Genomic DNA, 27007 nt, shown 5'->3' on the forward strand with positions numbered 1-27007 from the left:
AGAGGCACACACGGAAGTGTGTCTGAGGAGGAAAACACTAAAGCACTGCAACCCACCAAGCCAACCACTTCTCCTCCGCTTTTATGAGCTCCAGTGAGTTTGACCTCCCAGCATTAGCAATCGGTTCAACACTGTAACTAGAACGAGGGGAAACATCCCCATCCCATCTACCACATGGCAAGGAGAGTCCTTACAGCTCCCTTTCGGCACCTAAATCAGGAGATTTGCAGCTACCCTCCCTTAAAGATTTTATTGTTCAGAAACATTGCTGGGTTTCATGGTTGTAGTGGCTCATTGCAGGAAGTAAGTTAGTGGAGAAAATAGCTGAAAAGGTGATTAAAAAGGAAAAAAAATAGCAATCTGTAGTATCTAAGACCACATATTTGCACTCTGTTCTTCTAACAAAAGGTATGATGAGCTTGCGCATGCGTGCACACACACACACGCACACACACTCATGCTTATTCTATGCTTTTTCGCCTCATCTGGCAGTCGCTTTCCGGTCCAGCAGACACTAACATCTAATGAGTCAAACTTCCCATTTTCAGACTAATCAGTCGGCTGCACTAATTGCAAATGCAAATATGCAAATTTATATTAATTAATTACTCTGCTAATTAGTTCTGCGGTCTTTTTGGGGTAATAAATCATTGTGCAGTGGAAGGGAAACACGTCCTGTCCCATTTCACTCCACATAAAAATTTAATGTACTCATTGAAGAAAATATATATAAAAAAAAAAATCTATTCTGATAGCTCTGCTTCTACTGATGAGTCCCCTACAGAAAGGTATGATTGTGAGAAGGCTTTCACAACTTCAGCAAATGTCATCACTAAGGTGCCTGTTAGCAATTTAATTATCACATCATGAGCTCCAGGAAAAGCCAGTTTGCTGTGCTGCTGGCTGTGACTCCGAGCTCTGTTGTTCACACATTTTGCAGCAAATGCTGTTTATACATACATGAAAGATAAGCTGGAGGAAAGTGTTCAGGTTGCTTTACCTGAATGGACTGTTAGAGCTTGCACTCAGATCCCAGGAAGCTGGGTCTGCTAAAGCCGTCATGACTCTATATGCTTTAGTCCTGGCATCTAGAGAGATCACATCCAAATGGGCTGTCAGGAAAAATGAAAAGTAGCTGGAGAAGAGGCTGCTTGCAGAGCCCTTCTCCCTAGCCCTGAATTGTACTTTGGATCTGGTGTGCTTCAGTGAGGGACTTGGACTCTCCATCCTGGAGCTGCTGCTCATGGGCACCCCTTGCTTACCCAGCACACAGCGGATATGGGGGCTCTCCTCCACTCCCCACCCGCTGCTGGTCTGCCTAGACTCACAAAATCTGCAGCCTTCCTTTCCACTATTGAAATCCAAAATTTGTGGTGAGCTCCCCACGGTGATTTGGTGCCACAGTCGCACTGTGTAGGTCGGCCAGTGCCTGGAGCTGGGCTTCGCACAACACTCAGGTAGCACAGCCCACCCGCACCTGGAAGCTGGTGCATCTCCTAGCACAGCTCATTCTCCATCTTCCCCCTTTGAGAAAAGGGGAGAAACATCTATGTAGCATAACAAACAACCCAATGGCACCTGACTGTGAAAAAAAAATCACTGCGCCCCACCTGAATGCCACTTCTTGTGGCAGGGAGTTCTCCTGCCTAAGTACATATCAAGCGCAGTCCATTTAGGATGCTTTATTCAATTTTTCTTTATAAATCACCATTCAGGTGGAGTAAATCAAATGGAGCTAATGGAGCTACACCAATTCCCAGCAACGCTACAGCGCACAGTTTATCATAAGCATATTAGGAACTGAATTCTTTCCTAAAAGGTTTAGAAAAGTATTAGGCAAGGTACATCATCTTATCTCTGGCATGGTAACTAACTATAGAAATGGTGCAGCCACTCCCACAGCTCTCAGAAGGTTTCTTTGCCCTACACTCACTAGTTTTTCACTGTTATATACCATCATTTCAGTAAATGTGAAACGTTCACACAGCATTTTCTTGAGAGTTTGAACGTGATCAAGTGCAATAATCCATCTCACAGAGACAGGCTGAAAACCAGATAAAGAGGTTGTAAAAGTCAACAGTGCTGCTCTTCTTGTATCTCTGAAATTCAGGCACCTGACATGTAAAAATTCTTCCAAAATGAAAAAAAAAAAAAAAGCAAATGTTTTGCTTTATGCTTTAAATTATTGGGTTTAAATTGAAACAATAAATGAGGTTTACAGGTAATTAAATTCCAAGAGCCTTTATTATGCAAGGCTTAACCAGAACTTGAGTTGTATATTTTTCTCACAATTTGGAATCCTAGGATAGCTTATTTTTTGCTTATTTGCTCTCCCTATGCAAACACTGGAATAAAATGCTGTTAAACTGATAATCTGAGGTCCTGTGATTTAGGTTCTGGCAAAACAGAGGAAACAAAAAAACTAGAAAAGCTAAAGTTGACTGGGCAATTTATGGAACAGCCAAAGATAAAATTTCTTTTAAAAGCTATGCCATCTTTGCTTAAAATACTAATGTGCTCTAATGGCTTTGCCATTTAACATCATGCAAATTAAAATATTTATTTAGAAGCAAACTGCCTTTGTGCTCTTTCTAGATTTGCAGGATCCCAGAGGCACATGGGATCCAAATTGTTTGTTGTACAGTACAATCTGCCCCACCTGCCGTGAGTTTTGCCTGATACCAAAAAACAGCTTTCTTTATAACTCTACAAGTTTTCAGAGATTAATTTGTAAAGATTTTGACAAAACTCCGCAGGTAACTCTTTAATAATGAATAGGTATGAGACGGTAGTGGGACTTTGTACTAATTTTCTGTAGCATTCTTTAAAGAGTTATATTCAAATCATAATTGCATTGGAACATGAGATATAACTTAAGACATTTGACAAAGTCTCTAGAACCTTTGATCGGTTAGCTTCAATTAGAAAGCTTCAACAGCACATGCGTCTTTTGCAAATTGCAGTAGGCGTCTTCACGGCAGGCACCGTGAATGAAATTATCTTTTTTTTTTGATCTTGTTCATAAAGTAGCTAAGAAAGTTTTGCTGATACTTATTTCTGAAGAATATTATTTTAATTCAGAACACTTACATACAGTCAGGAAAAGGTGATACTAATAAAAATTCCATCTTGATAGTCTATGTTTATTCCCTTTCAATTACTTCTGGCTGATATTTACTCTCCTGTCAGGGCTGTGAAATTAAGACTTTTCTTAACATATAGGACAGCAAGACCCATTTGGCATCCGAGACGAAACCCAGATGAGCGTTAAGATTGACAGTGTTTTCACCCTTATAATTAGCTATTCACACAAATGGGGTTTTAGTTTGCACTTATGCTTGGAACATGGCACTTCTTCATACAGAGAGCAGTATTCACATGTTAACATTTTCACTTTCGCTTTTTGTTGGCAAGTAAACCAGTGTATTTGCTATTGGCTTCTGTTAGCATTTTGCTGTATACAATTCACTATTTATTAGTGCCCTATTTGAAAGGAATTTAATGTTAGCAAAGCAAGAACTAGGACTGCAGCCATGGCCCGTTTCTTTGCCCTGCTCTGGCAGATGCGTGCTATACCCTGCAGGAGCTGCCTGGAGTGACTTTGCTGTTTTCAGGTGAATGCAATCCAGATGCATAGCACCAGGTCACTGCTTTCTGGTGTCTTTTTTTGAGTGTTAAATTCCCCCCTCTATTCCCGAGAGAAGGACTGGTGGCCCAAATGCAACAGAATGTGTAACACACCGATTTAATTTGCAGACTTGTCTTCAATTGTGCCCTGACTCAGTGATGTCTGGAAGAAGGGTGCAGAAGCAGGAAACCTTATGGCAGTACAGTAACCATTGCCAGAAATTCATCAAGGATACTGATGGATTCTGAATAAGGTCCTGCTCATTCTAATTCAAGAAATAAAAGGCTCAGTGATACAAAGGAAGGAAAAAGGATGACTAAAATGTAGCTGTTTTACTGATCCAAGATGTGATGCATTTTCTCATACACATAAGGAGATTTATAAAGAAAAATTGAATAAAGCATCCTAAATGGACTGCGCTTGATATGTACTTAGGCAGGAGAACTCCCTGCCACAAGAAGTGGCATTCAGAAATGTATGTTTGCAGAAAGGAATTGATATTCATATCAGAGTTACCATAATTAATTACAATAACATTTTTGGGTCATGCTTCAGGGCTCACAGAATTCATAACTGTTAGAGAATGGGTTGAGACTTAACAAGGGTAATCTCTTTTTAACCTTCATGTACGTTCATTAGAGGTCTCTCCCTTTGGCAACAGCTATTGCTGGACACTAGACACCGGATGAGACAGATCTTAGGTCTAAACAAATAGGGTAATTCCTCTGTTCTCGGCAGCGGACTATATCCTTACATGGTCTTTCCTTTTATGGGAATGGATGGCTTTTGGCAGTTGATTTATTCTCTTTCCTAATTCTTTTATAAGGCCAGAATAGAAAGGGGAAGAAAAAGATAAGGAAAACCTGAACACTTGAGCAAAGGAGGTAGCATAATGCACGAGTTCTTTTGTACCAATCTGAAATTAACCAATATTGTTCATCTCTTTAGAAATAATTGCTTCTACAATGGACAAGAGGACAGCTAACAGGCTAGATTAAAATGAAGATTACATATAAAATCACTGGGGGAAAAAAAGAGAGAGAGAGAACAGACTAATGGTGGAGAAAAGGCGCAGAGAAGCCCTAAAGGCAAACAATAGAATGAATAAGTATGGTAACTTGCAAACCACCTAAGCAAAAAATAAAAATAACGATTGGGGAAATAGCAGTAAAATGGCAAAATCATTTGTCTATATTGAAGCTCCATGACCACAGCTCTTTGCCTCCAGGCACTCCCGGAGAGGGATGCCTTCTCACCCAAGTGGTGAGATATCTGGAGAAGCAAACCGAGGCTGCTCTTTGTCTGCCTTAAAAGAGCAGACGGACTGATTCCTCCCTCTCTTTTCCCACATCGCTGCAGCAACGAGAGGGCAGTTGCACGTGGGATGGGTCGTGGCAGGGCAAGGGGGGATTTTCCTGTGGTCCTGAGGAAATGGGGCTCGGGAAGGCCAGGACGGAGCAGCCGTGCTTGCAGCTGCCCAGTGCATGGCGGCAGCGGGGGCACGAGGGAGCCGGGGTGCCAGGCTGCAGATGCTGCGGTGGCCAGGTGCGCTGCACCACTCTGGCTCTGCGTGCACCACGCTAGTATAAGAAGTGCCATGGCACTTGAATTTGGCTCCCAGCAGCAATATAAAGCAGATCTGTGCTTCAGCACCAGGGACTTCCACCAGGGCAGGTCACAAAAGTAGAGCTGAACCAGCACATACCTACTGGTGATAAAAAGATCTGGCCTTCTTTGTTTGACTGTATTTAGAAATCCTTCGCCCACCTTCATTGGGGGATACTTCTCTGTATTACACTGTGGCAGAAAGAATGATACTGTTATGTGATACGTTAAAAAAATAGTTATGGTTGCAGGGTACCTTGGACTAGCTAAAGCTAAACCAAAATCAGAATGTTCTTCCAGTGAGTTACTCCAAAATTTCAGAGTTTGTCTTCAATCCCAGCCACAATGAAATGTTGCAATATTCCAGTTGATATATTTCCTTAGAGTATTTTCAACTGAAAAAAATACATTTGAATTTCAGAAACTGAACTTTTTCAGCTTGGACATATGAAATGGAAAACAGCAGCTATTGCTAGACACATGAGACATAAAAATGCATATTTATATGATGATGCTTTGCATCACGGAGGTTTTGCTCAGGAGCAAGTTATTGCTGGACAGCCAGGCTTCCTGCCTAGGGTACAAATCTTGATGCACAGGGACATTCATTCAGAGACAAGGTTGCACTGGATTATGGAAGACGTTATGGCCAGAGAACAAGGCCCGTAAAGAAAAACTGGGGCCCACACTACAAGTCCCGTGAGGCAGTGTATCTTCCTAGGGCAAGACACATTAACATTTAACTGACTGAAAAGTATAGATTCCAGCTCAAATGAAAAATTATTCCAGTTGGGATTTATTGACCTCATGAATGACCTTTTTTGGCTTTCTGAGCAGATAATCAACAAGTTTCAGTAACAGCAAAATGTTCCCATGAAAATTTTTGATTTGTGAGAACTGCTTTATAGTAAGAAAATCATTCTGGCAAAATATTTCCAGCCAGCTCTAGTGCTGAACCCACAGAGATTTACAGTGGACCTCAACCTAATGTTAGCCATCAAAAAATTATCTGACCTAAGCAGGTTGTCTAACACTTCCCCGCACACACACAGTTAGTGGAAAGTAATGAAAGACAATTCCTTGCACTTTGGACCCCCAGGTGAAGATGGTGCCTTGCTCTTCCAGGTCCCTAAAAACAAGCTGAGATAGGTGGGTTTCACCCAGACGGCTATTGAGTAGGAACTGCAGGGCAATATGCGTGCTCAGTGCTGTTATTCACTGAGTATCCATCCCGGTGCTAACAGTACAACAGCTCTGCGACAAGGACCGAGCCTCGCTGCTACCCTTAGCATCACCGTATTTGCACATGTGTGTCTGGACAAAACTGAAGTACGAGCAAATTGCAGGGTCTGTAAGATTAAGTGCCAAAGACCTTAAGCTACGGCATCGCATATGTAGCTGGGAACAAAGGTTGCAGCAGCCTGAGACAACAGGAGTCTCTCTTCGATCCCCAATTGGAAAATCCCTAGCTGAAAATGGGGCCTGAAGGATTTGGTGTAAACTTTTGGTGAGATTTTAAACATCATAATGGTTTCAGGTTGGCTTGACCACATTGCCTGGGATGTTTAGACAGCTCCAAACCAAAGCCTTGAAATAAATGTATTAGTACATAAAGAAAAAAAAAAAAGCCCCACAGATAATAAAAAGCCCTGAAAACATCAGCTAGGGTTCTGGGGATTTTCTTGCATATTTAAAAATATTTGCTTTGGGAAAAAGTTTATTTTTTTTGTATACTGATTACTAATTTTTAGTTCTTTTAATTTCTCATTTAAATTACAGCTCTAACATAAGGAGCAGAGAGAAAAGGATTTTGCATGCCATTCTTTAACATTCACTGCCCAACTTACATAAAAATTGAATTAAAATGCTTGTTTGCAGTTAATTCATTTTTTCCCCAGTAAATTTCTTTTACTATATCTTAACTATTTTTCTGTCTCAGAATTTTCTTATCCAGTATGAAGTTTTAGCTTTGCACAGTAACACGATAGGAACTATGTAGGCTAAGTTTATAGCTGAATGTTAACTCTTTTGTCTTATATAAAGTATGTAAATTCACACCTTTTTTTCTGCAATACCCAAGACACATATATGCGTCATTTTCTATGATAGCTTTATATAAACAGAGATTAAATAAAGCGTTAATGTACGAGGAGCCATTTGAACAAGGCAAAGGTTCTTTGACTATACACTTACAAGTTGCAATTTAAACATCTGACTGCTTGGAAGCTGAGTTATAAGTTTCTGTGAAATAGAAGAGGCAGCACATTCAGGTCTGCAGGGATTTTATAAGACTGTGGTTTAACTGTGCTGTGAATAGAGAAATAAATACTGAAGCTAGATCAGGCTAGAGAGTAACGCAAAAATGTTTAAGCTGTGCTACATTACCGGTAGAGATAGCCACATACTCCATACACAAGTGTCAGTGGCCTTTCTTTTTTCTCCTATGCCCTCAGTCTATCCTCTTTTAGCTCACACCACTGTTGCCCCAGATAAATAAGAATCAGTAACATCACTCTTGCCTCAGTCTATCACCGGTAAGAGATTTCGGGAGGTAATTTGGCCCAGCTGGAGGAAAAATCAAAGTGGAAACTACACTTGTACATAGGAAACGTTATGTTTGTGCCTGGAATTTGCACTCATCAGGCTATCACAGGCTTCTCCAGCCACCTGTGCACTCTTTTTTTCTAATCACTTGTGCATATAAATTGGGCTCTGTGTGTGTGGAGATGGTGCCCAGGCAATTCACAGGAATCTTCACCGCATCCACCTTTGGGAAGTTGCCCCTTATGGTTTCAGTCAGAAACAGATGTTTTTAAATACATAGTTCGAATAGAAGTTTCTCATTTTCCTTTGAGGCTGAAAAATAAAACTGTTTCGTTCCGCAGTGTTCTCATCACCTACAAGTTAGAATTACGTGGATGGGAAGGGCACATGTGCTTGTGGGTTAGATCAGGAGACCAAAAGTTGCTGAGTTCTCAGTTATACCTCTGACTTACCATGTGAACCTGAGCGATAACTGTCTGTAAAACACTGGTACGAACCTAGTGAACGAGCAGGCTCTGAACCTTCATTGCACTCTGTACAGTGCTGTGAGATCTTTCTTTGCCCTGTGCTGTAAGAAATGCAAAGTAACCTTAACAATAGCAAAAGTAAAAGTGAAGTGGATTTCGGTTGCACATTGCTGATAAAGATTCCCAAATGCTTTAAACCAGAATCTTTTCAAGCCATTAATCAGATTTTGCTGTTTTAACAGTAGCACATGAAAAAGTACAAAGTTTTTATTTGGAAATGCTACAGTTGTGCATAAACAGTTGTTAACTTTGCATCAATGTCTCCATGGATTAAACACTCCCTAAGTACACATTGACAGCACAGATCGTTATGGTTATGGACCCTTAACATTTAAAATGGGAGGGGAGGGAGGTTGCATGTGTGTGTATTCATCTCCTTGCTCCCTCTCTTTCACAAACTATAAGGTTTAATAGCGATTAACACTAGACCACAGCACTTCTAAATTAACGATAGCCCTGCCAATTCTAATTGGTATTCTAATTAGTCTGACAATTCTACTAATTAAGAACATTAAACTTTTTAACAAAGGCTATCTTTTTGTGTTGTGTTTGGCATAATGGAATTGAGGGTATGGGGGAGTCTGAACTGCTACTTCAGAGAATTGCTGATGATTAAAGAAAAAAAAATTGGGGGAGGACATAGAAACATTTATGTCCAGGAGCTAAATAGGAATAGGCTATCTGAATTTTATGATATATTAAATGATACAGAAATTGATTAATAAAGTGAAAACTGCAAATCCAGAATACATGGCTGAAAGAGCTGTGTCTTTTGGAAACACTGATTTAGCCCAGGTGCTATACAGATAGGTGCTGTACAGTAGACTGAAGCTCAGCCTTCCCTTTGTTTGGAAAAAGCTCATATTTCTAAGTTTGCTTTTCCTCAGATATGAAAAAAAAGCAGAGAAAGAAAAAAAAGAGTTCCACAGTGCAACACTGCCAGTAAATATTTGTTCATTGTCAATTGAAATGTCTCATTTTGAAGAAAAAAAAAGTCTTGTTTTGATTTTATATATTATATGTGATTTTGAAAAGAAGTACTTTTTTGAGTGCTTTTGAAATGAAATAAAGACCTTACTTAGGAACTAAGTGTCTTTTTCTCAAAATGAAATTTCATTAGAATCCACCTATCAAAAAGTTTTATGCTGAAAAGAATATGCAATTCACTGAAAGAAAACACCTTCTTTTTTTGCCACTTTAGGTTTCAAGGTCAGACTGTAAATATCTCATTCCTAATCAAGATTTCTGTTTCTATGGGAGTCAGAGCATTCGTGCAGAGTCTCTGCAAAAAGCTCTTTGATTTTAGTTGGTGCCGCAAGAAGCAAATGAATAACATATTAAACTGAAAGCAATGGTTGCCATTGCTTCACTATTTATTCCAAGGACCTCGCCAGCCTGAATCTCAGAGATTTTATTGTGCCAACGCCTTGAAGTCAAGGAAGAGTGCAAGAACTCTGAACCTCTCAGGATCTGGCCCCAAGCTACAAAGACCGGGGTGTAATATACCATGTATCTCACCGATTACTCCACCAATTCGTTATTGTGGTGCCTGTATTTACACTGTTCAAGGGCTTAGAGATACAGGGAGACAACTATCCAGTCACCATCTGTTGGTGACAGTAAATGTTCTCCACATGGCTGTCTTCAAAATTCATAGCAAAATACCCTTTTGAGATAAATTTTACCTAGATGGCTTTACATAGTGAGATGCCTTACAAATCCAAAAGTAGAATGCAGAATACTGGTTGCCTCTCTAGACAGGAAGCGCACACCAAATTTCAACCCAAGACACGCGTAAAACTCTTGAACACAAGAAAGAGGCCTGACAGAGTACATTATTCAGAATGCATCGCTTTGAATACTTTGTAAAGCATATACTTTTCTCTCCTAGTCACGTTGCTGGAATAGTGAATCAAACTGAATAAGTACTTCTCCAAACATAGCAATTTAATTAAAGACAATCACAAAGAAACCAAAGTAAGGCCAGATACATACCAGCTGATATTAACAATACCATAGCAAAAAAAAAAAAAAAAAGAGAGAGAGAAAAGGAAAAAAAGTTTCCTAATTTGCAAAGATATATACGTATCCAGTACTGTTTCTGCTGACCATTGATAGTGTTAATATTTATTTTGCAAACTATGTCCTCTATGACCCTTTCTCAGTACTTTCAAAGCTTAAAGAGCCAGGCCCCCAGTAAGATCATGCAAAACAGGTAGAAAGTCACCTTATATGGCAATTAGCAATAGAGAGGAAATGAAAGCAGGCTTAGGGCTCAGCAGGCCAAGCTCCCTTCTTAGAAAAGGGAATGTGGCCAAAAAGAAGGGATTTTTGCCAAACTTCTGGGTGCGTTCTGGCCATGCTTGCTTTAAACTATTCAGGGATTCAAACCAGTCTTTAGCCAGCCCAAGGATGAAATGAAAACTCAGGACTGCCAAAAGATACCACTTGATTTCCTTTGCACATCGTGTAGGGTGAGGCCCCATGGCAGGGCAGTTACCTGCCATCATGGCATTGCGTGCTCAAGACTCTTGCAGGAAACATCGATTTTCACGATGCCTGCTGGATGAAGAAGCTTGAAAAACAGAGGGTTTGCAAAGCTCCTTAGAGGTTACACAGACACAGTGTAAAAAGATGCAATTTTCTGAAACTACCATTTACTTCAGCCTGTTATATTAAAAATATTATAACCTCACCTCTCCTTATGGCAGTATGTAACTTCATGTTGATTTTGGCTAATTTTATCAACTGTTGTTAGACAATGCATTTCCTAGAGAAAGTCCACAGATCTTACCCAAAACCATCTATACAAGTCAAAGAAAAACCCTTTCTTGAACATAGGCATAACTCCTCTCTCTTGTACACTTGAAGATTTTGGAACAATCATTCTATTCTCAATCTTTTCTTCTTTAGTCTGTCCCAGGAAAATTAAGGTGCTTGCAATGGGGATCTAAGAAATTTACATCTTGCAATATCAGTGTGTCCACTTCCCCCGGAAATCTGGTGAAAAACACATTTAAAGGGATTTTTATAAAGATGAGAAACATTAGTTACTTACAGGTAGATCTGTAGCTATAAGTAATAGCTCATTCATCACTGGAAAACTGTTCTTTAAACATCAAGTGGGGAAACTCTTTTTGGAGAAAATTCACTACCGCCCAATATGAATTCAACACCATTTTACAGCTGAGCTGAAATTGGCTGTGCCTTTCACTTTCTCAGAAGCTTGTGGATTGAATCCAGAAAACAGTTAAAATTAAAGAAAACCATTCTACTTGTGGTCAAATTCTGTCACCTGATCTCCCCTGGTGTCTGGGGAAAATTGATCCTATGGGTAAAATAGGTCAAGTGACAGGGCTTCCGCTCTCTGTTGTGACAGAAACATTTTGTGTTTTGGGGCAAAATGCAATGGTCAAGATCCTCCAAAGCATCCATCTTCCACTGCCTTCAAATCAGTGAAGATTTGTAGATTTTTCTGTAATAACAAAGAGCAGCAAGGCTAGAGGATTCAGTGACTGTACACTTCATCTGATCTGTTCCTCAGAAGTAAATTCTGGAGTGTTTAATCAAATAGTCATCTGGTTCTTGGATACTCCTAATGTTTGCACTGGGCATTTTAAATCAGTGGGAATGAGTTGCTTACACATACTTCAGGATCTGGGCTGTAATATCCTTGTACCTCTCTCTTCCCTCCATAAAGTAGTATTTTGCAGCTCCATAGGAATGTTATAAAGATAAAAATTTAATTCTAAGACTGGCTTGGGGAGGGATGGTTGGTGGGGAGAGGTTTGGGTTTTTTTAAACCTAGAATTATCTTTCTTTCTGATAAGGAAGTCTCTCTAGTAAAGAGATCTTTAAATACATGCAATATCACATGCTGCATTTGCTGTCTGGCAAACGCAAATGCTAGGAGCAGTCAAAAGTGTCATGCAGATCCGGGAAACATAAGGGAGGCTGTAGTTCATAAATAGTTTGGGATACCTGATCCAACAGCTTTTCTGCCTTTTGAATGGAAACTTTACTTATCTTCATCTGAGGAGTATCTCAGGAAGAGCCTTGGACAAGAGGGTCGTAAATTCAGATAATGAAAGGCAAACCAAAAGGAGCAGATATTCCATTATATTAAACCTGAGCTATCGGGCCCCATGCTTAAAATTATTTTGTAAAAACAAGCCCCTCAGCTGAGCTCTGCTGTTAAGAAACTGCCTGTATATATATACATAAGAGAAAGAACTGAGGTTTCATAGGCAACTGTAGATCTGGCATTTCCTACTTTCAGCCACTCAACTTCTCAACTTTAATAACATGCTTTTAAAATAGGTTTAAAAGAATTGTTATTTCTGAGGTCTTTTTTTCTCAGGTGTTCAGCATGCTGCTAAAATTTGCCTGAGGAGTGCAAGCAAGAGAAAGGAAATGATGATTCTTAAAAGCTTACAGCTCACCTGAACCTGGATAAAATTTCATGGGGGTAAAGAAAAGTCATTTCTCTAGCCTGAGGGCTTTCTCCCTGCTGAGTTCCAAAGGTCTGCTGCAAACAATGGAAATGTCAGAGTTTCACCAAAAAGTTTGCAAGGATCTTTTACAAAGTTCCCCTTACAAAACCTCCTATAATTTCCTGGGAGGGAACTGTCCACCAGAAGTTTTCATTATTCTTAGGTTTTGTTTTGTGCTTTTGTCAAGCCAGTGTTAATTTAACTTCTCTATCTCCTTGTGTCTCGCATTTAATTTAGAGCATGCTGCGTAGTCCTAAACAAACTGCTCATCTCAGCATGTGCTTTCTGTGAGGCCGTTCTGCTCCTTGCCGCTGCTCCTCGTGCAGATCTCCCACTGCTTCCAAGAGGGGTTTTTGCTCCAGCACAGGCTCAGGATCTATGGTTTAGTGTGTTGTCACTCACCGCAGACGGTTATCCTCTCGCAGGGAACAGACTCTAGGAAGGGAGCAAAAACTTTGGGAAAGTCCACACGGATGATCTAGGGAGAATTTCTCATTAGATGCCTCTTAAAGGGGGAGAATTGCAGGAGGGAGAAGAAAACAACCTGTCAGACTTGCAGGTTTTGCAGGGCAGGAGTACCTCAGGTTTCTGGAGGAAAAAGTGTGTGCCCCAGCCAGGGGGGCTGCCTGGGGAATGGCAAGCGGCGCAACGCTTGCAGGGTCACACGCTCGCACCACCTCCTCTGGAAGGGGCTGGCTGCAGCCCCGAAAGCCAGTCCCAAAAACCAGGCTCTAATGGGGACAGAGACATCCTCAAAATGGAAACACAGAAGCAGCATGCCTGGGAATCCCTGTAGGCCCCAGGAGAAGAAAAAGATATAAAAAGCAGCATTGCTAACTAGTTGTTTGACAGGGATTGCCATTAAAGAGTATACCCTGTTCAGCAGTGTCAGGATATGTGCCACAGCCAGGTGTCCATACTGGACCCTCAAAAGGCTGCAGGACTTACTGATTTGGGGGTATCTTCAAGGTAGAGTAGCGGACAGTGAGACAATCCCAGTCACTGAGTATGAACGAAAAAAAACATTTCTCACATATACCATAGGGTTGCTTTACACCCCAAAGCAACAGGAATGCTCTTAACCCCCTGCAGTTACAAGAATTATTACAACTGGTCTGACTAGAACATTTCTCCCAGGGGAAAAAAGGTACCTTAAATCCCATATTATTGCAACGTGTGTATTACCTATTAATCTGGTATCAAAACTTTCAGTCTATATTATGCCATCATTTTTCTAGGTGAAATGCAATCAGATTAATGCAGGTGTGGCTTGATTTTTTTTAAGTGCATCTTTCTTTAAATTATTTGGTCCTACTCTCTCTCAACTCATTTATATTAGTGTAAGCAGGAGTAGCTCAAAATTAAGAGGATTATGCCAAATGTATGTCATATCTAAATCAGAGCCATTTTATTCCTGTGCTTCAGTAATCTTAGAGCAATTTCTGGTCACAAACTCATTTTTGGTTAGCCATATTCAATTAGTATTAGAGTCCATTTTCAGATTCTAAATTCATGTTTTACTCAAGTGACTCTCATTAAAACAGAGTAACTAACCCCTCTGCAGCTCTTTCATATTTGTCCCTAACAGCCTATTCAAAACATAAAACTAAGGATGTCTGATTAGAGCAAAAAGTACATCCTCATTACAGGGGGCTTAGACAGTGCAAAGCACATTTATAATATCTTGCAGCATTAGCAGCTGGGTTAAAATCACATTTTCAGACTGAACCAAATCCTCTTGAACTAATGTAGGTTAGTTCTCTGAATCCAGGGTCCTTATTAGCATCTTCTTTAATCTCCCCTGGGAGAAGGTTGCATATCCCCACAGCAGCAGTGGGAGAAGGACTAAGCCAATTTCACGGGAATGGCTGCTCCCCCTCAGAAAGTGGTCCAGAGGCTACACCAGTGCACTGGGGACACAGAGAGGTAGAAAAAGGCCAGTCGTCCCTGGAAGGGATGCACATTGCCCTTCCTCCAGCCCTACCGAGTGCCAATAGCATGTGGGACAGCACACTGGTTCGGCTCCTTCTCCTCAGCCACCCCATCCCTCCTCAGCAGCCCCTCCAAGGGGACGAGGTCCTGTCTCCATGGGCAGCACCAGTTCTCATAAGTGTGAATCTCACTGGGGACTGTGGTCTCCCAGCCCAAAATACCATCGATCAGGTTCAAGCTGCCTTATTTTTGTAAAAACAAAACAAAACAAGAAAACAGGTATTCCCATCTCCTCCAAGTTCTGAAGTCAGCAGATGGTAGGAGCCAAGAATTACCGTTTTTCATATCATTACCCTTGTATTTGGCCCATCTGGTTGCTGCCCCTCCTGGCCTGTCCTTGCAGTTTAGGTCACACCAGGCATACATTTCCCCAAACTTTCCCTCTCGAAGCAGTGGAGGTACCCACGGAGAGAAGCAGCCAGCAAAACCTTGTTGCAGATGTATGGTCCAGCTCTAGCACAGACAGTGAACACGGCACCAAGCAGGTTTGGAGCAGGTCTTTCTCATCCTCCCCAGGTATTTGGGCTGTGCACATGGGTGCTGCAGCAGGAAGGAAAATTCACTCCAGGGTAGCAGTGAGCAAGGAGGAGTTCTGCATTGCGGGACTGTTGCCTTGACTTTACACACGCAGGGAGCAAAGTTGCTGTGACTTTTAGTGATTTCAGTGGAAAGATGAGGGAATGAGAAGGGGGAAAAAATGGCCAGATTCAGTTCTCTCTTCCCCTTCTGAACTGTCCCCTGCTGTCCGCAACGTCTCACTACTACCTATGCATGACCCAGACTACAACACAGCAAACCATGTGAGCAGCGGTATCATAAACTGGTCCTGAGCAAACATCACTGAGACATCCTGTAATTTTGAGGCAGTTCTCCTGTTACAGCGTGATTGGGACCTATGGACCAGGGAGGGTGGGAGAGCACCATGGAGGAAAAAAAAGAAAAAGAAAAAGAAAAAAAAGAGAGAGAGTAGAAACATTCCCTGGAGATCTGATTAAAGTGTATTGAACTTATTGGAAGGACTCCCTTCCAATTTCAGTACGGTTTGGGTCAGTCCCCTTGATGCATTGTGGGGGTTCTGCAATCCTTTGAACTCCATATTATTTCAGTGAATCTATTAATGCTTAGCTGTGTTTAATGTAGTATAATAATATTGCAGTTGAAATACAGGCACCATTATAATTTGAAACCATACAGTTTGGGCACAGGAAAAAAATTTGCGGTATGTATTCAGTAATACATTTAGTACATGTAGCCATTCTATAGAATGCATTTAATTCTGTTTTGTGTATTATTCTTAACATGCATTCACAGTAGACAGCAAAGCAGCAGTTATGAGGTATGCTGTGAATGCATATTAACAGCAGTACATATTTGCATATCATGGATCCATAATACAAAATGCGTAGTAAAAATCCTTATGAAAAGTTATTATGCATGCACAGTAGAGGCTTTTTAAACCTTGATATCTCAGCTATTTTGTTTCTCCACTATTTATCTGAAAATACTAAAAAGGTCAAATGATGGATTAAGAATCTGCAAAAATGTAATGTTAATAGTACAGAGGGAATCCTTCAACACAAACTAATTCATTTATTTTATTTTTAGTGGCAGTATAAGAGCCATCCAAAAATGCATTTTACAATAACATTTGAGTAGTTTAGAAAAGTACTCCAGCAGTAAAAATAAAAAGGGTGTGTGGGGGGGTGGGAATATTTTTATGAAAGTGTATTTTGGAGGTTGAGAAATTGTAGCTGGAAATTTTACAGTCCTTCCCTTAACACAGAGCCACTACAGTGTCAACCTTTCCTTCAATTTTTTGTAGTATTTTTAGTATGCACTGAAACAGGGTTTCGTTCCTCAGGACTTTGCATATTTAGATTATCGTGCATTGTATAATCTCTGAATATGCAAAATCCTTGAAAAGGTTGACAACCCTTAGGACCCTCCACAATATAAATCTTAATACATAAATTCCTATTGAGAATAATGGGATTCTACCCTCTCCTCTGTTACACTGATTGTAATATTTGGAATAAAATGAAATGAATGTTATGAATAGTATAGTGCTTGCTCCTCTTGAATAGTTGCCACTTCAGTTTTAACATCTTTGTCACTTCAAATACATTTGCCTTTAAAAAAAAATGAGGCCTGAGCTCCATAAGGAACGAATGACCTGATATTTCTCACTTCTGTAGAATATACAAAGTTTGGGGAAGGCTTTTTTTTTTCTTTTCTTTTTAAGTGAGAGTCCCTAAAATTAAGCACATACACACACATAATACACCCTCCACACACACATTTTGCTGCCGCCTCTTTTTTTAATCAAAAAATGTTCAAACAGATTTAAATGAAACTTTGTGAAAACAAAATAATTGGATCGGGGCTGAGAACATTAATGCCAAGCTTGGGCCCAATGTGAATTAAAGCAGATGAGTTATAAACCCTTCAAAAACAGGATTTATAATGAAAACGCTGTCACAGACCCATAACAATAGCAGCTCTGCCAGGGATTATTTTAATACTAAAAGCATACTCAGTCTCTCACTTTTTAAAATAGAGATTACTTGGTCCCTAAAAAGCAGTGATATGTGATAATAATAAAAGCAAACTTTTAAAAAATGCTCCTAAGATGACACATTCTCCCTGCAACTCTCTTGCTAGTGCCTAGACGTGACACACCACTCCTAAAAACCCAAGGTGGGGCTTGCCATAAGCTCCATGCCAAGGCTTAGCGGAGAGGCTTCGTCAGCTCCATTTAACAGTTTCTTGTCTGTTGAGAGAGACAAAAGGGTTAAGGGAGAAAGAGCAGAGAGTACAGGAGAGGCAGCTGATGGGAAGAGGGGACGCCCGGCATGGAAAAGGGCACGAAGAAAGGAGTGGGAAAAGAGGCAAGTGGCAAGAAAGGATTTAGGAGGAGGAAGGATGCATTTCCCAAAGACCTCGGTTTTTAAGAGATTTAAGGGAAATGTTCGCAAAAAGGCCAGGCACACAGAGAAAAGGCTAAGGGGGGGATTTTTTTTTGATTCCCCCGAGTTATGGCTGCAAAAGCGTTTCCCGGAGGGAGCAGGTGCCTCCGCGTGGCACTGCACGGGGGTAGGAAGGGGCTGAGCAAACGGGGGTGTGTGCACGTGTCTGGGGCTGCACGGCACCCCGCTCCTTCCCGAAAAAGGGTGACATTCATTAAATCTTCACAGTGTACTTCCAGCTTTCCCTCAAACTCCTTTTTGCAGGGGAATGTCAAAAAACACTGAAGAAAACGATGAAGAGATTTCTTTGAGCCCGCAGGAGATTCGCTTCTGTTACTGTGTGTGCTGGGGCAACACACTGCACTTAAAAAATAAATAAATAAATAAAACACCCCAAAATCGCTCGCAAAAGGCATCGAACAAGAACTACTTTTGTGACCGTGCCATGTGCGACAGCACCAGCATCACTTCCCGATTGCTGCTTTCCCTTCCTTGCTTTTTTCTCTGGGTACCAGGTGCACAGCAGGGACTCTGAGTGATCCAAGGCAGCACTTTCCCTATAAACAACACCATATTAACAACTACAGGGCAGTTGTACCTGTAGGCAGGGAGAGCACCAAGCGTTGGCATGTCTATGCGTGCAGCGAGGCTGCTAAAAAGAAGCAGCTCCAGTAGAAATGCACCTCCTATATGTGAAATGCTGGTGCAGATTTTTTTTTTTCCTTTCTTTCTTTCCTTTTTTTTTTTTTTTTTTTTTCCCCCTATCAGTCTAACCTTCTGTGTTGATACATGAATGCTGGTACCCACTTAGAGGGATGCCAGATGATCAGTGCAGAATGAAGGTCCCAGGAGAAAGGCTCACGTGGTTTTCTCTGCCCCGTGACGTCACTAGCAGATGGCATGGGTACCAGCTCTGGCAGTTGGCATCAATGTCACTTTTTAGAGATCAATGAGATAGTGCAGATACACACAGATCTAGACTCCAGGAGACGATGCGACATTCAGACTGAAAAGATTTGGAAGGCAAAAAATGAAAACTGATTGTTGAATGAAATAAAAAGCTAAGGTAATACAAATAAAGATATATTTCAGTTGGTGCTGGGTGTGCATGCAAGTGTTTAAAGATACAGTATCATTGTCTTGTATTTTATGTATGCTATTTACTGTCTACTAACTCCTCCTAACATTTTATTCTTCTGATGCAATTGCATACTTTCATTGGTATTATGTAATATTGCAAGTGTGTAGACAATACTGAGAGAGTTAGTCTTTTATTGGGGTTTTTGTTTAGTTTTGTTCTGTTAAAAAGTCCCTGCATTCGTTTTTGCTTGTCTTTTTGAGGACTATGGATCCAAGTATCTGCTGCTCTCAAACTGAAAACAAAAGCAAAATAATTTGAAAAGGAAATTATTTTCCCATTTCATTCTGGATTCTGAACACACGTGCACTATTGCAGGCAGAATCCACAGACCCTTCCTGTCAGATATTAGCTGGAGGGAGACGTCTGAACCTTGCAGAACATAAACACTGCTATAGCGTACAGGGAATTTTCCCCCCCAATTCATGGGGGAGAAAAAAAGGAGGAAGAAGGAAAAAAAAAGAAAAAGAAAATAAGTTAATTCTAACCAAAATATATTATAGGATTTGGAATTTTTGCTGGGGGGAAAGAAAGAAAAGAGTTGGAGAGATTTTATTTCCTAACTCTAATCTGAATATGTTTAGGATTAGACAAGTCCTGCTTTTTGTTTTAAAATGAAAGAAATAATGTGTAATATATAGTTTCACACTAACCATTAGAGAAAAAAATCTTATTAGTAACATAATTAAAAATGAAGTAAATAATTGGGGGGGGAGTCCATTAATTTTTTTTTTCCTCACCCACTAACTTACTGGAGTTTAAAATCTTGATTCACCAGAGAGCAAATGTGGAGGGGAAAAAAGCTTCAAAATATAAGTCAAAAAGTGATTTTAAAATATTTAACTATCAGTTAATAGAGATATGGCACTTTTCAATTTTAAGACTGCTCTCGCTCTCCTCATTTTTTCACCCAGGGGAATTTAGATTAATGAAATTTCTGTATTGCTTTATCATGTTTTGTATTTCTTTGAATTCCATGGCGGTGAGGGTTCGAAGGGCTTGTTTAAAAATAAGATAAATGGGCAGGGAGTTAACTCTACATTTTAAACATTGATTTACTCTCTACTTATCTGTAAGAAATGTGGCTTTTTTAGTTACAAGAACCTGACTGTTTCAAGTGATTTTAAAATTCTGGGCAGCTTTTTTTTTTTTTAATAAGCAAGCATGTAAAAAGGCAATTGCAATTGGCATTTTATGAGAGAAATGTAGATTGTGCAGTTTTGTACACACACATATGCCCACAAACGCATAGAGCGTGCACATAGACAAACAAAAGGTGCATGAGGATGTGTGTATAAGTCTGTAAACTTTATAAATGGAAATATTTAAATATTGTGCTGGCGTTCTTTCAGGTAACTTAAGATTGTAGAACCATGTTAACACTACCATTTGATGAGTCTGTTGTAATGCCAGAATCCCAGATGTGCAGAAAGTTTTCCAGAGAAAGTGATGACCAAAAGCAAATGAAGAGTCCAGAAAGCTTTTCAAAGCAGATTGTACTCCGAGGCAAGAATATTAAAAGATCTCCTGGAGAAGACACGGAAAAAGAGGAGGAAGAGGAAGAGAGAGAAGAGGAGGATGAGAACGGTTTGCCAAGGAGAAGGGGCCTTCGGAAAAAAAAGACAAGCAAGATAAGAATGGAAAGGATCAAATTCAGGCGACAAGAAGCCAACGCTAGGGAGAGAAACCGGATGCACGGCCTTAACGATGCCCTGGACAATTTAAGGAAAGTGGTCCCTTGCTATTCTAAAACACAAAAACTGTCCAAAATAGAAACTTTAAGACTGGCCAAAAACTACATCTGGGCTCTTTCCGAAATCCTGCGAATTGGCAAGAGACCCGACCTGCTCACGTTCGTCCAAAACTTGTGCAAGGGTCTGTCCCAGCCGACTACAAACTTGGTGGCAGGATGCCTGCAGCTGAACGCCCGCAGCTTCCTGATGGGCCAGGCAAGCGACGGTGCCCACCATGCCAGGTCGCCCTACTCCACCTTCTACCCCCCCTACCACAGCCCTGAGCTCGGCACCCCCCCGGGGCATGGGACTCTCGACAACGCCAAGTCCATGAAACCCTACAATTACTGCAGTGCTTACGAGTCCTTCTATGAGAGCACTTCCCCCGAGTGTGCCAGCCCACAGTTTGAAGGTCCCTTAAGTCCTCCCCCAATTAACTATAATGGGATATTTTCCCTGAAGCAAGAAGAAAGCTTGGACTATGGCAAAAATTACAATTACGGCATGCATTACTGTGCAGTGCCACCCAGGGGTCCCCTTGGGCAGAGCTCGATGTTCAGGTTGCCTACAGAGAGCCACTTCCCTTACGACTTACATCTGCGCAGCCAGTCTCTCACCATGCAAGATGAATTAAATGCAGTTTTTCATAATTAATGAGGAAAATGAAAATAAACAGTGGTCATTCACCTCCCCATCTAATTAAGAGCAAGCAGATGCTTGGGCACTGCGTAATTGGCACAACCCTATTTAACGTGTTTACTAGTTTCTAAAGTGTGCTTCAACTATTGTGGGGATTTTCTATGTATTAATAAATCCTTTTTCTGATAAGTATTTTTCCTTTCATTTTTTTGTCTGTAAACACTGTGAGATTATGTTTCCTTCCAGAGGTTATTCCCCCTCCTTTTTTTTCCTTTTTATTTTCCTATTTGCTTGATTTGTTGAGCAGTGTGTCTGAACAATATCACTGAAATAAAAGCATACACACTGTGTAAAGTCAATGTCTATTTTGATTGTACAGTAATTATACAAATGCATGTTATTGAAATCAGATTAATAAAAATGATGTATTTATAATTGGTAGAAATTATATATTATGTATTTGAGGAGAACTGAATTTAAAAAGATATTCAGAACTTTAAAGAAATTATCTCAGAACTGAGATGGGCTTGCAATATGCAGAGGTGAGAGTGCAGCAATATTGAAAGCTATGCAAAAAAAAAAAAAGCAGTTTTTTTGGTTGTTGTTTTTTGGGTAAGCTACAGAAAACCAGTGATCGCCACTGAGATTATTTAACCTGACCTTTAGAGTGTTGCTGGCAGGGGCCACATGCTAATATTTTAGAAGATGTTGTCAAAATTTTGCCTCAGTTATTCTGACCATATATAATCAGCACTTTTTTGTATTATTCTGACTTCAGATGTAAAGGTTTGTTATAACAATGTATAACTGTGGTTTCTCACTACGTATTTTAAATGCAATTAAACATAGATGTTTCCACTTTTAAAATACATCTATTAGCTGTGATACTGTATTTTGCCTGATACTTATTATTTCACAGTATACAGCTGCCTTTGGTCTTGCCTACACAGCATTCTTGCCTGCACTCCCATAGCGCTTGCATTTGGGGATGGAAATCATGAATTACCAGGGTGAACCTTGCACCATTTTCAGAAGCAGCTGTATGCTTGTTATGTGCTAAATGAAATACTGATTAGAGGAAGTAGGTAACTTTAAACTCAACAAAATGCAAACGCTGAATTTCATACGGGAAGGGCTCTGACTGAACACATAGGTCACTAATTGCCTTTAAACTCTGGCGTGTGGAGTGCTGCAGGAGTTAGGCAAGTGCATCAGCTACGAAAAAGAGGACTCCCTGGTCACTGCTAAACTTAGTCTTTGCTAATAACAACAGTATCAGTGAACTGCAGATGTGCTTTCAAACCACATAAGTTAAGCACATGCAGAAAGTCTGCATGGACACTCACACCTCAACAGAGTAGAGCTCAACTGAGCTTCAGTCTTTTTCTAATTGCTAAGGGCTATTTCCACATAACTACACAAGTGACAAAAGGAGTGAACAACTGGGTTGAAAAATCAACAGACTTTAAATCTGTTAGCAAGCAAGACCTCTTAATTTGGAGGGGTGAATAACAACTACCTGACAAGCATTCACCTCGAGGACCAAAATGCTACACTGTGAATGAGCCGAGAATCAGTTTTTATAACTGCATTTAAAAATGCCAGAGACCACAGGCTGAATCACTGTCTGGGTCACCGTTTGTTAATGACACACGAACCTCAGACCCTCCCTCGATTATGCAGCTCGACAAAGTGGGGACAGGCTGATTTTTCCTCATAATTTGTCTTGTACCTAATTTCACAGGTAGAACTTCTTGTAAATAGTCTGCACCATCAAGAAGTAACTCATGCAGGACAAACCAGCCTGAGGTCCATCTCTTCTAAGTCAGACAGGGCTATCCCAAAAACTGGAGAGGGACCCAAGGCACAAAATTTGGATCAAGGATTAAGTGCTCCCAAACCTGCAAGGTGTGAGTGCTAGACATGGGAGTTTGCTTGAATAACATCCTCTCTAGGCACAAATATCAGGTCCAAAACAGATTCTGGAAACAGAGTCTTGATCCATGGTTCAGGGGGGTGGTTCAAGATTATTTCACCTGTTGGGAACTGCACAAGGTGCAGGCAGCAGTTTTCTGCCATGGATGAGATGATGACAAAGATGATGATGATGACTGTCAGCTCAAAAGCATCCCCAGGTGTTTCGCACTGAATACGGCAGAGGTTTGGAAAAGAGAATGAGAGAATCGGGTAAAATAAACTCCTTTTGCTAAATATCAGGTAATTTGGAATAACAGCAAAATATGGGCAGGCAAAAGGCAAACGTAGAAGGGAAAAGAAGCTGGTCAAGGAGAAGAAAGCCTGCAGTTCTCAGCACAGAGTTGCAAAGGAGAAACTACAAAAAGATATCAATATATCACAAGGAGCTACAGGCAAGTGAGCCCAGGAGCAAGTGATCCACTGGGGTGGGGGTGGAGGGGTTCTCCCACTGAGCACTAGCAGAAAACTTATCCAGTGAAGCTCTGTAAGACAAGCCTCCTCCAGGAGGCTGAAACATTGCCGAGCACCTCAGAGCATGCAGCCCGCAACAGCAGCGTTGCCGAATTGGGGAAGGGTGCGTTTGCGTAAGTCGAGAAGGAAGCGACAAAGCAGCTGTAAAGTTCTGCACCAAGGGAACTAGATGCCTGTCACAATATATTTAGCAGGCACCCAAGGGGGTGTCAGCACTTCAGGCTCTGCAGTCTGGGAGTCTCCAGCTCTGTGGCCCTATATTAACTGAATAACTCATGGGCCAGTTCCAATTTCCCCTTCTGGCAGCAGAACCAAGAGGAAGGGAGGAAAAAAAAATCACTGCCAGTTCAGATCTTTCTCTCGCTCCATGACAGATGGGGAGGCAATTCACAGCCAGATTCCCCCTCTGGTAGCTCAAGGCGGACACCACACTTGCTCAGGGCACTGCAAATTGGAAAGCCAGTCCAGAATAAATAATAGAGCAAGTCATAGAAAAATATTGAGACAGCATAAAAAAATGATATTTCCTGTCTGGGAGGCTATGGAATATTTAGAGATACTGAGATAGGGAATACCCTTGCACACAGGCTCTCTCACATACCTTCTCTTTCACACGTTCAACAGACAGAAACATTTCTGTGCTCTTTAGCTGGCCAGTCACAGAACATGAGGGCTCTGAGCTCTTAAGCGATTTATAAAAGCCTTTGAAGTTGCTTTATTTTAGAGAACAAATCCAAGCAGCAAGAAGGTTCTAATGCTTTAATCCCACAGGCACAAATACCAGCAGGTTTCTTTAGCCAATCTCCATGTTATAAGGTTTGTCTCCTTTCAACCCCATTCATACAGCAAAACAAAGCTGCTCATTTCTGCTTGTCTTGTTCTCCTCTTAACTGCCTTTGCTTCCTTGAGGATAAAAATATGTAAAATAGCAACTGCTCTAGAAAAATTATGTGAGAAGTTTCTTTTTTCCCCTGTCCTCTAGCACAAGGGTAATAAAGCCTTCTGTCAAATTTAAAGGTGGGAACCCCAAAGCTGACAGAAGAAAAGCTATTTCATCAGTGTGTGTGGGGGGGGTGGTTCTTTTGTTTTTACACAGTGGGACTCTTTGCCATGTATTATTTCCCAGACTAATATTTTAGTAAGATTTTTAAAGCATTGGATGTTTTTATGGTATCAGAAATGTACTAATTATATAAGAATATAAGAATGGCTGACCAGCTCACATTAAACATCCATCTAACCTAATATCCTATTTCCAACAGGGGGGCATAAAAAGATGTCCAAAGTAGTCAGACCAGGGCAAGCAAAAAAATACTTTTGTTTTACTAATAAAAACACTGGAAAAGATACTACACATCATGTTCCAGGACTTCAGCCAGCCCTGTTGAAGACAGGGATGTGCTCAATCGGAAAAGGGCTGGGAGGCATGACAGCACCCTACCGGGTCTGGACCCTTTCTTCTGCAATATTGGGCTAACCAGTAACTGCAGACTAGAACGGACTGGCTAATGCCAGGGTGCACCTCTGAAATCCTTCTCAAAATACATCACGAGTAAAATCTAAATCAGTGTCCCACAAATGCCAGCGCGATTCGGAAGATGGAGGGAGGCGTAACCACTGTTCTGCCAGACCTCAGATGAGCTCTGTGAGCTCCTCTGCATTACAGTAAGAACACACTCATTTGAGGACACATCCTGGCTGCACTCCCTTTGGGATTGTCTGCGTTCTTTCATTTCATAGCTATCTGCACAAAGATTTTTTAAATATATGGAGACTGCAAAGACACAAATGTGATGACAGGTTTTTTTTTTTTTTTTTCATACTAGCAATTCCCTCTCCCATTTTTACCCCTTCTTTACTCTACTCTTCTCCCCTTTGCCTTTAGGGCTCTCAAATGGCAGCAAATTAAGTGAAATGCCGTCAATAAAGATGAATGAAATCCCAGTGAAACACATGGCAGAATCTTTCCTTGCAAAAGCAAATAATACTTGCCTAAATTAAAGGGTAGCTGCATGTTTTTGTGTTTCAGATTGTGAAACTAGCTTAACTCAAGCCTATAGTTATATTTTATGGTCCCCATTCAAGGTCAAAGCAGGTTTAATTTGAGGGAACACAAATCCTATAGCATTTTGTGTACAAATAGCAGAGAAGGTGTTGCTTTAGGCTAATTGAAACAAAAGCAACTCTCCTTATACAATCTCAGCAACTTCCAAACCCAAAACCCCCCAGTAGCCTGGCTGGGGTCTGACCCAGAGCTGAACCACGGCAGCGGGTTGCGATTTTGCTCTGGAGAGAAACAGATCAGCGTGGCGAACAGCTGGCACCGTGCCACCGCTCAGTCTCAAGGGCACACCTGTCATGTCTCACTGATACAAATCTAACTACTGTACAAGGGGCTGGGATGCAGAATTGCACTCGCAAGCCCTCTCCACTTCACAATAAGACCTGAGCAAGTCGTCTCGCAAAATTCTTGCATGTTATGCCAAGAGGATGGCCTGTTTTCCTCCAGAGCACTCCCCTCCACCGAGGATGTGCAGGAGTAAGCTAGGAAAAGGGAAAGGAAAATCAAACTCACTGGCAAAAGTGCTCTGGATTTCTTTTTTTCTTTTCCTTTTTTTTATGCCAGCAATGTGGAGTAAGAAATATCCTTACAACTTGCAACTGTCCTTGCATTGGAACCCCCCCACAAAGCTTGTAGCAGAGTTTGAAAGTGATTTCTTCCCCCTTCTTCTCCCAGAACATTGGTTTCTCTTGACTGTTTTTGTTCACTAGCTCCTTAGGCTTCCACATCTATCTCTGTAACTGCACTATTTGCACTATTTAATTCTAGGACACTGAGAATGTAGAACATACCATACAGAAACAAGTCATATTCTATTTTTTTCTGAAATTCTGGACTAGTTGAGGAGGTTTAAAAAAAAAAGTTTGAAACAAAAAAGCAGCCTTTATGAACTATCTTTTATCCAGGATATTCAGTCTCCCCCCAAACCCTAGTCAACATTGTGCATTCCTCATTCTGATATTCCGGGCTTTTCCTGCATGTCTGTAAAGCATTACTAAGCAGACTTTTTTTTTTTTTGATTGAAGCTGATTAATATGTTAAGTAGGATTTTTCAAAAGATGAAATTTCCTGGTCTATATGTATATCCAAATATAAAAGGCTATAAATTCTGGAGTGCTTGAACATTATGTTTGCAAATGAAAAGAATAATAATCAGTGAATTAAAAGTCCCAGTACTGGTGCAGAATCCAGGTTAAATCAGAGATTATAACATAAATTTTGTACTCTTGAAA

The 27007-nt window shown here is 40.8% G+C and overlaps 1 protein-coding gene across 1 annotated transcript; it reads left to right on the plus strand.

Annotated features, from left to right (window-relative positions):
• Nucleotides 1–20266: 20266 nt before the first annotated feature.
• On the plus strand, nucleotides 20267–21280 carry NEUROD6 (neuronal differentiation 6). The gene has a single exon (XM_013948131.2). It carries the CDS (start codon nucleotides 20267–20269, stop codon nucleotides 21278–21280), a length of 1014 nt encoding a protein of 337 aa, XP_013803585.1.
• Nucleotides 21281–27007: the final 5727 nt, after the last annotated feature.

The sequence above is a fragment of the Apteryx mantelli genome, chromosome 2 (genome assembly GCF_036417845.1).
Source record: "Apteryx mantelli isolate bAptMan1 chromosome 2, bAptMan1.hap1, whole genome shotgun sequence".
Lineage (NCBI taxonomy): Eukaryota > Metazoa > Chordata > Aves > Apterygiformes > Apterygidae > Apteryx > Apteryx mantelli.

Coding starts and splice junctions, on each gene's coding strand:
- NEUROD6 (XM_013948131.2), top strand. CDS start 20,267: ATGTTAACACTACCATTTGATGAGTCTGTTGTAATGCCAGAATCCCAG.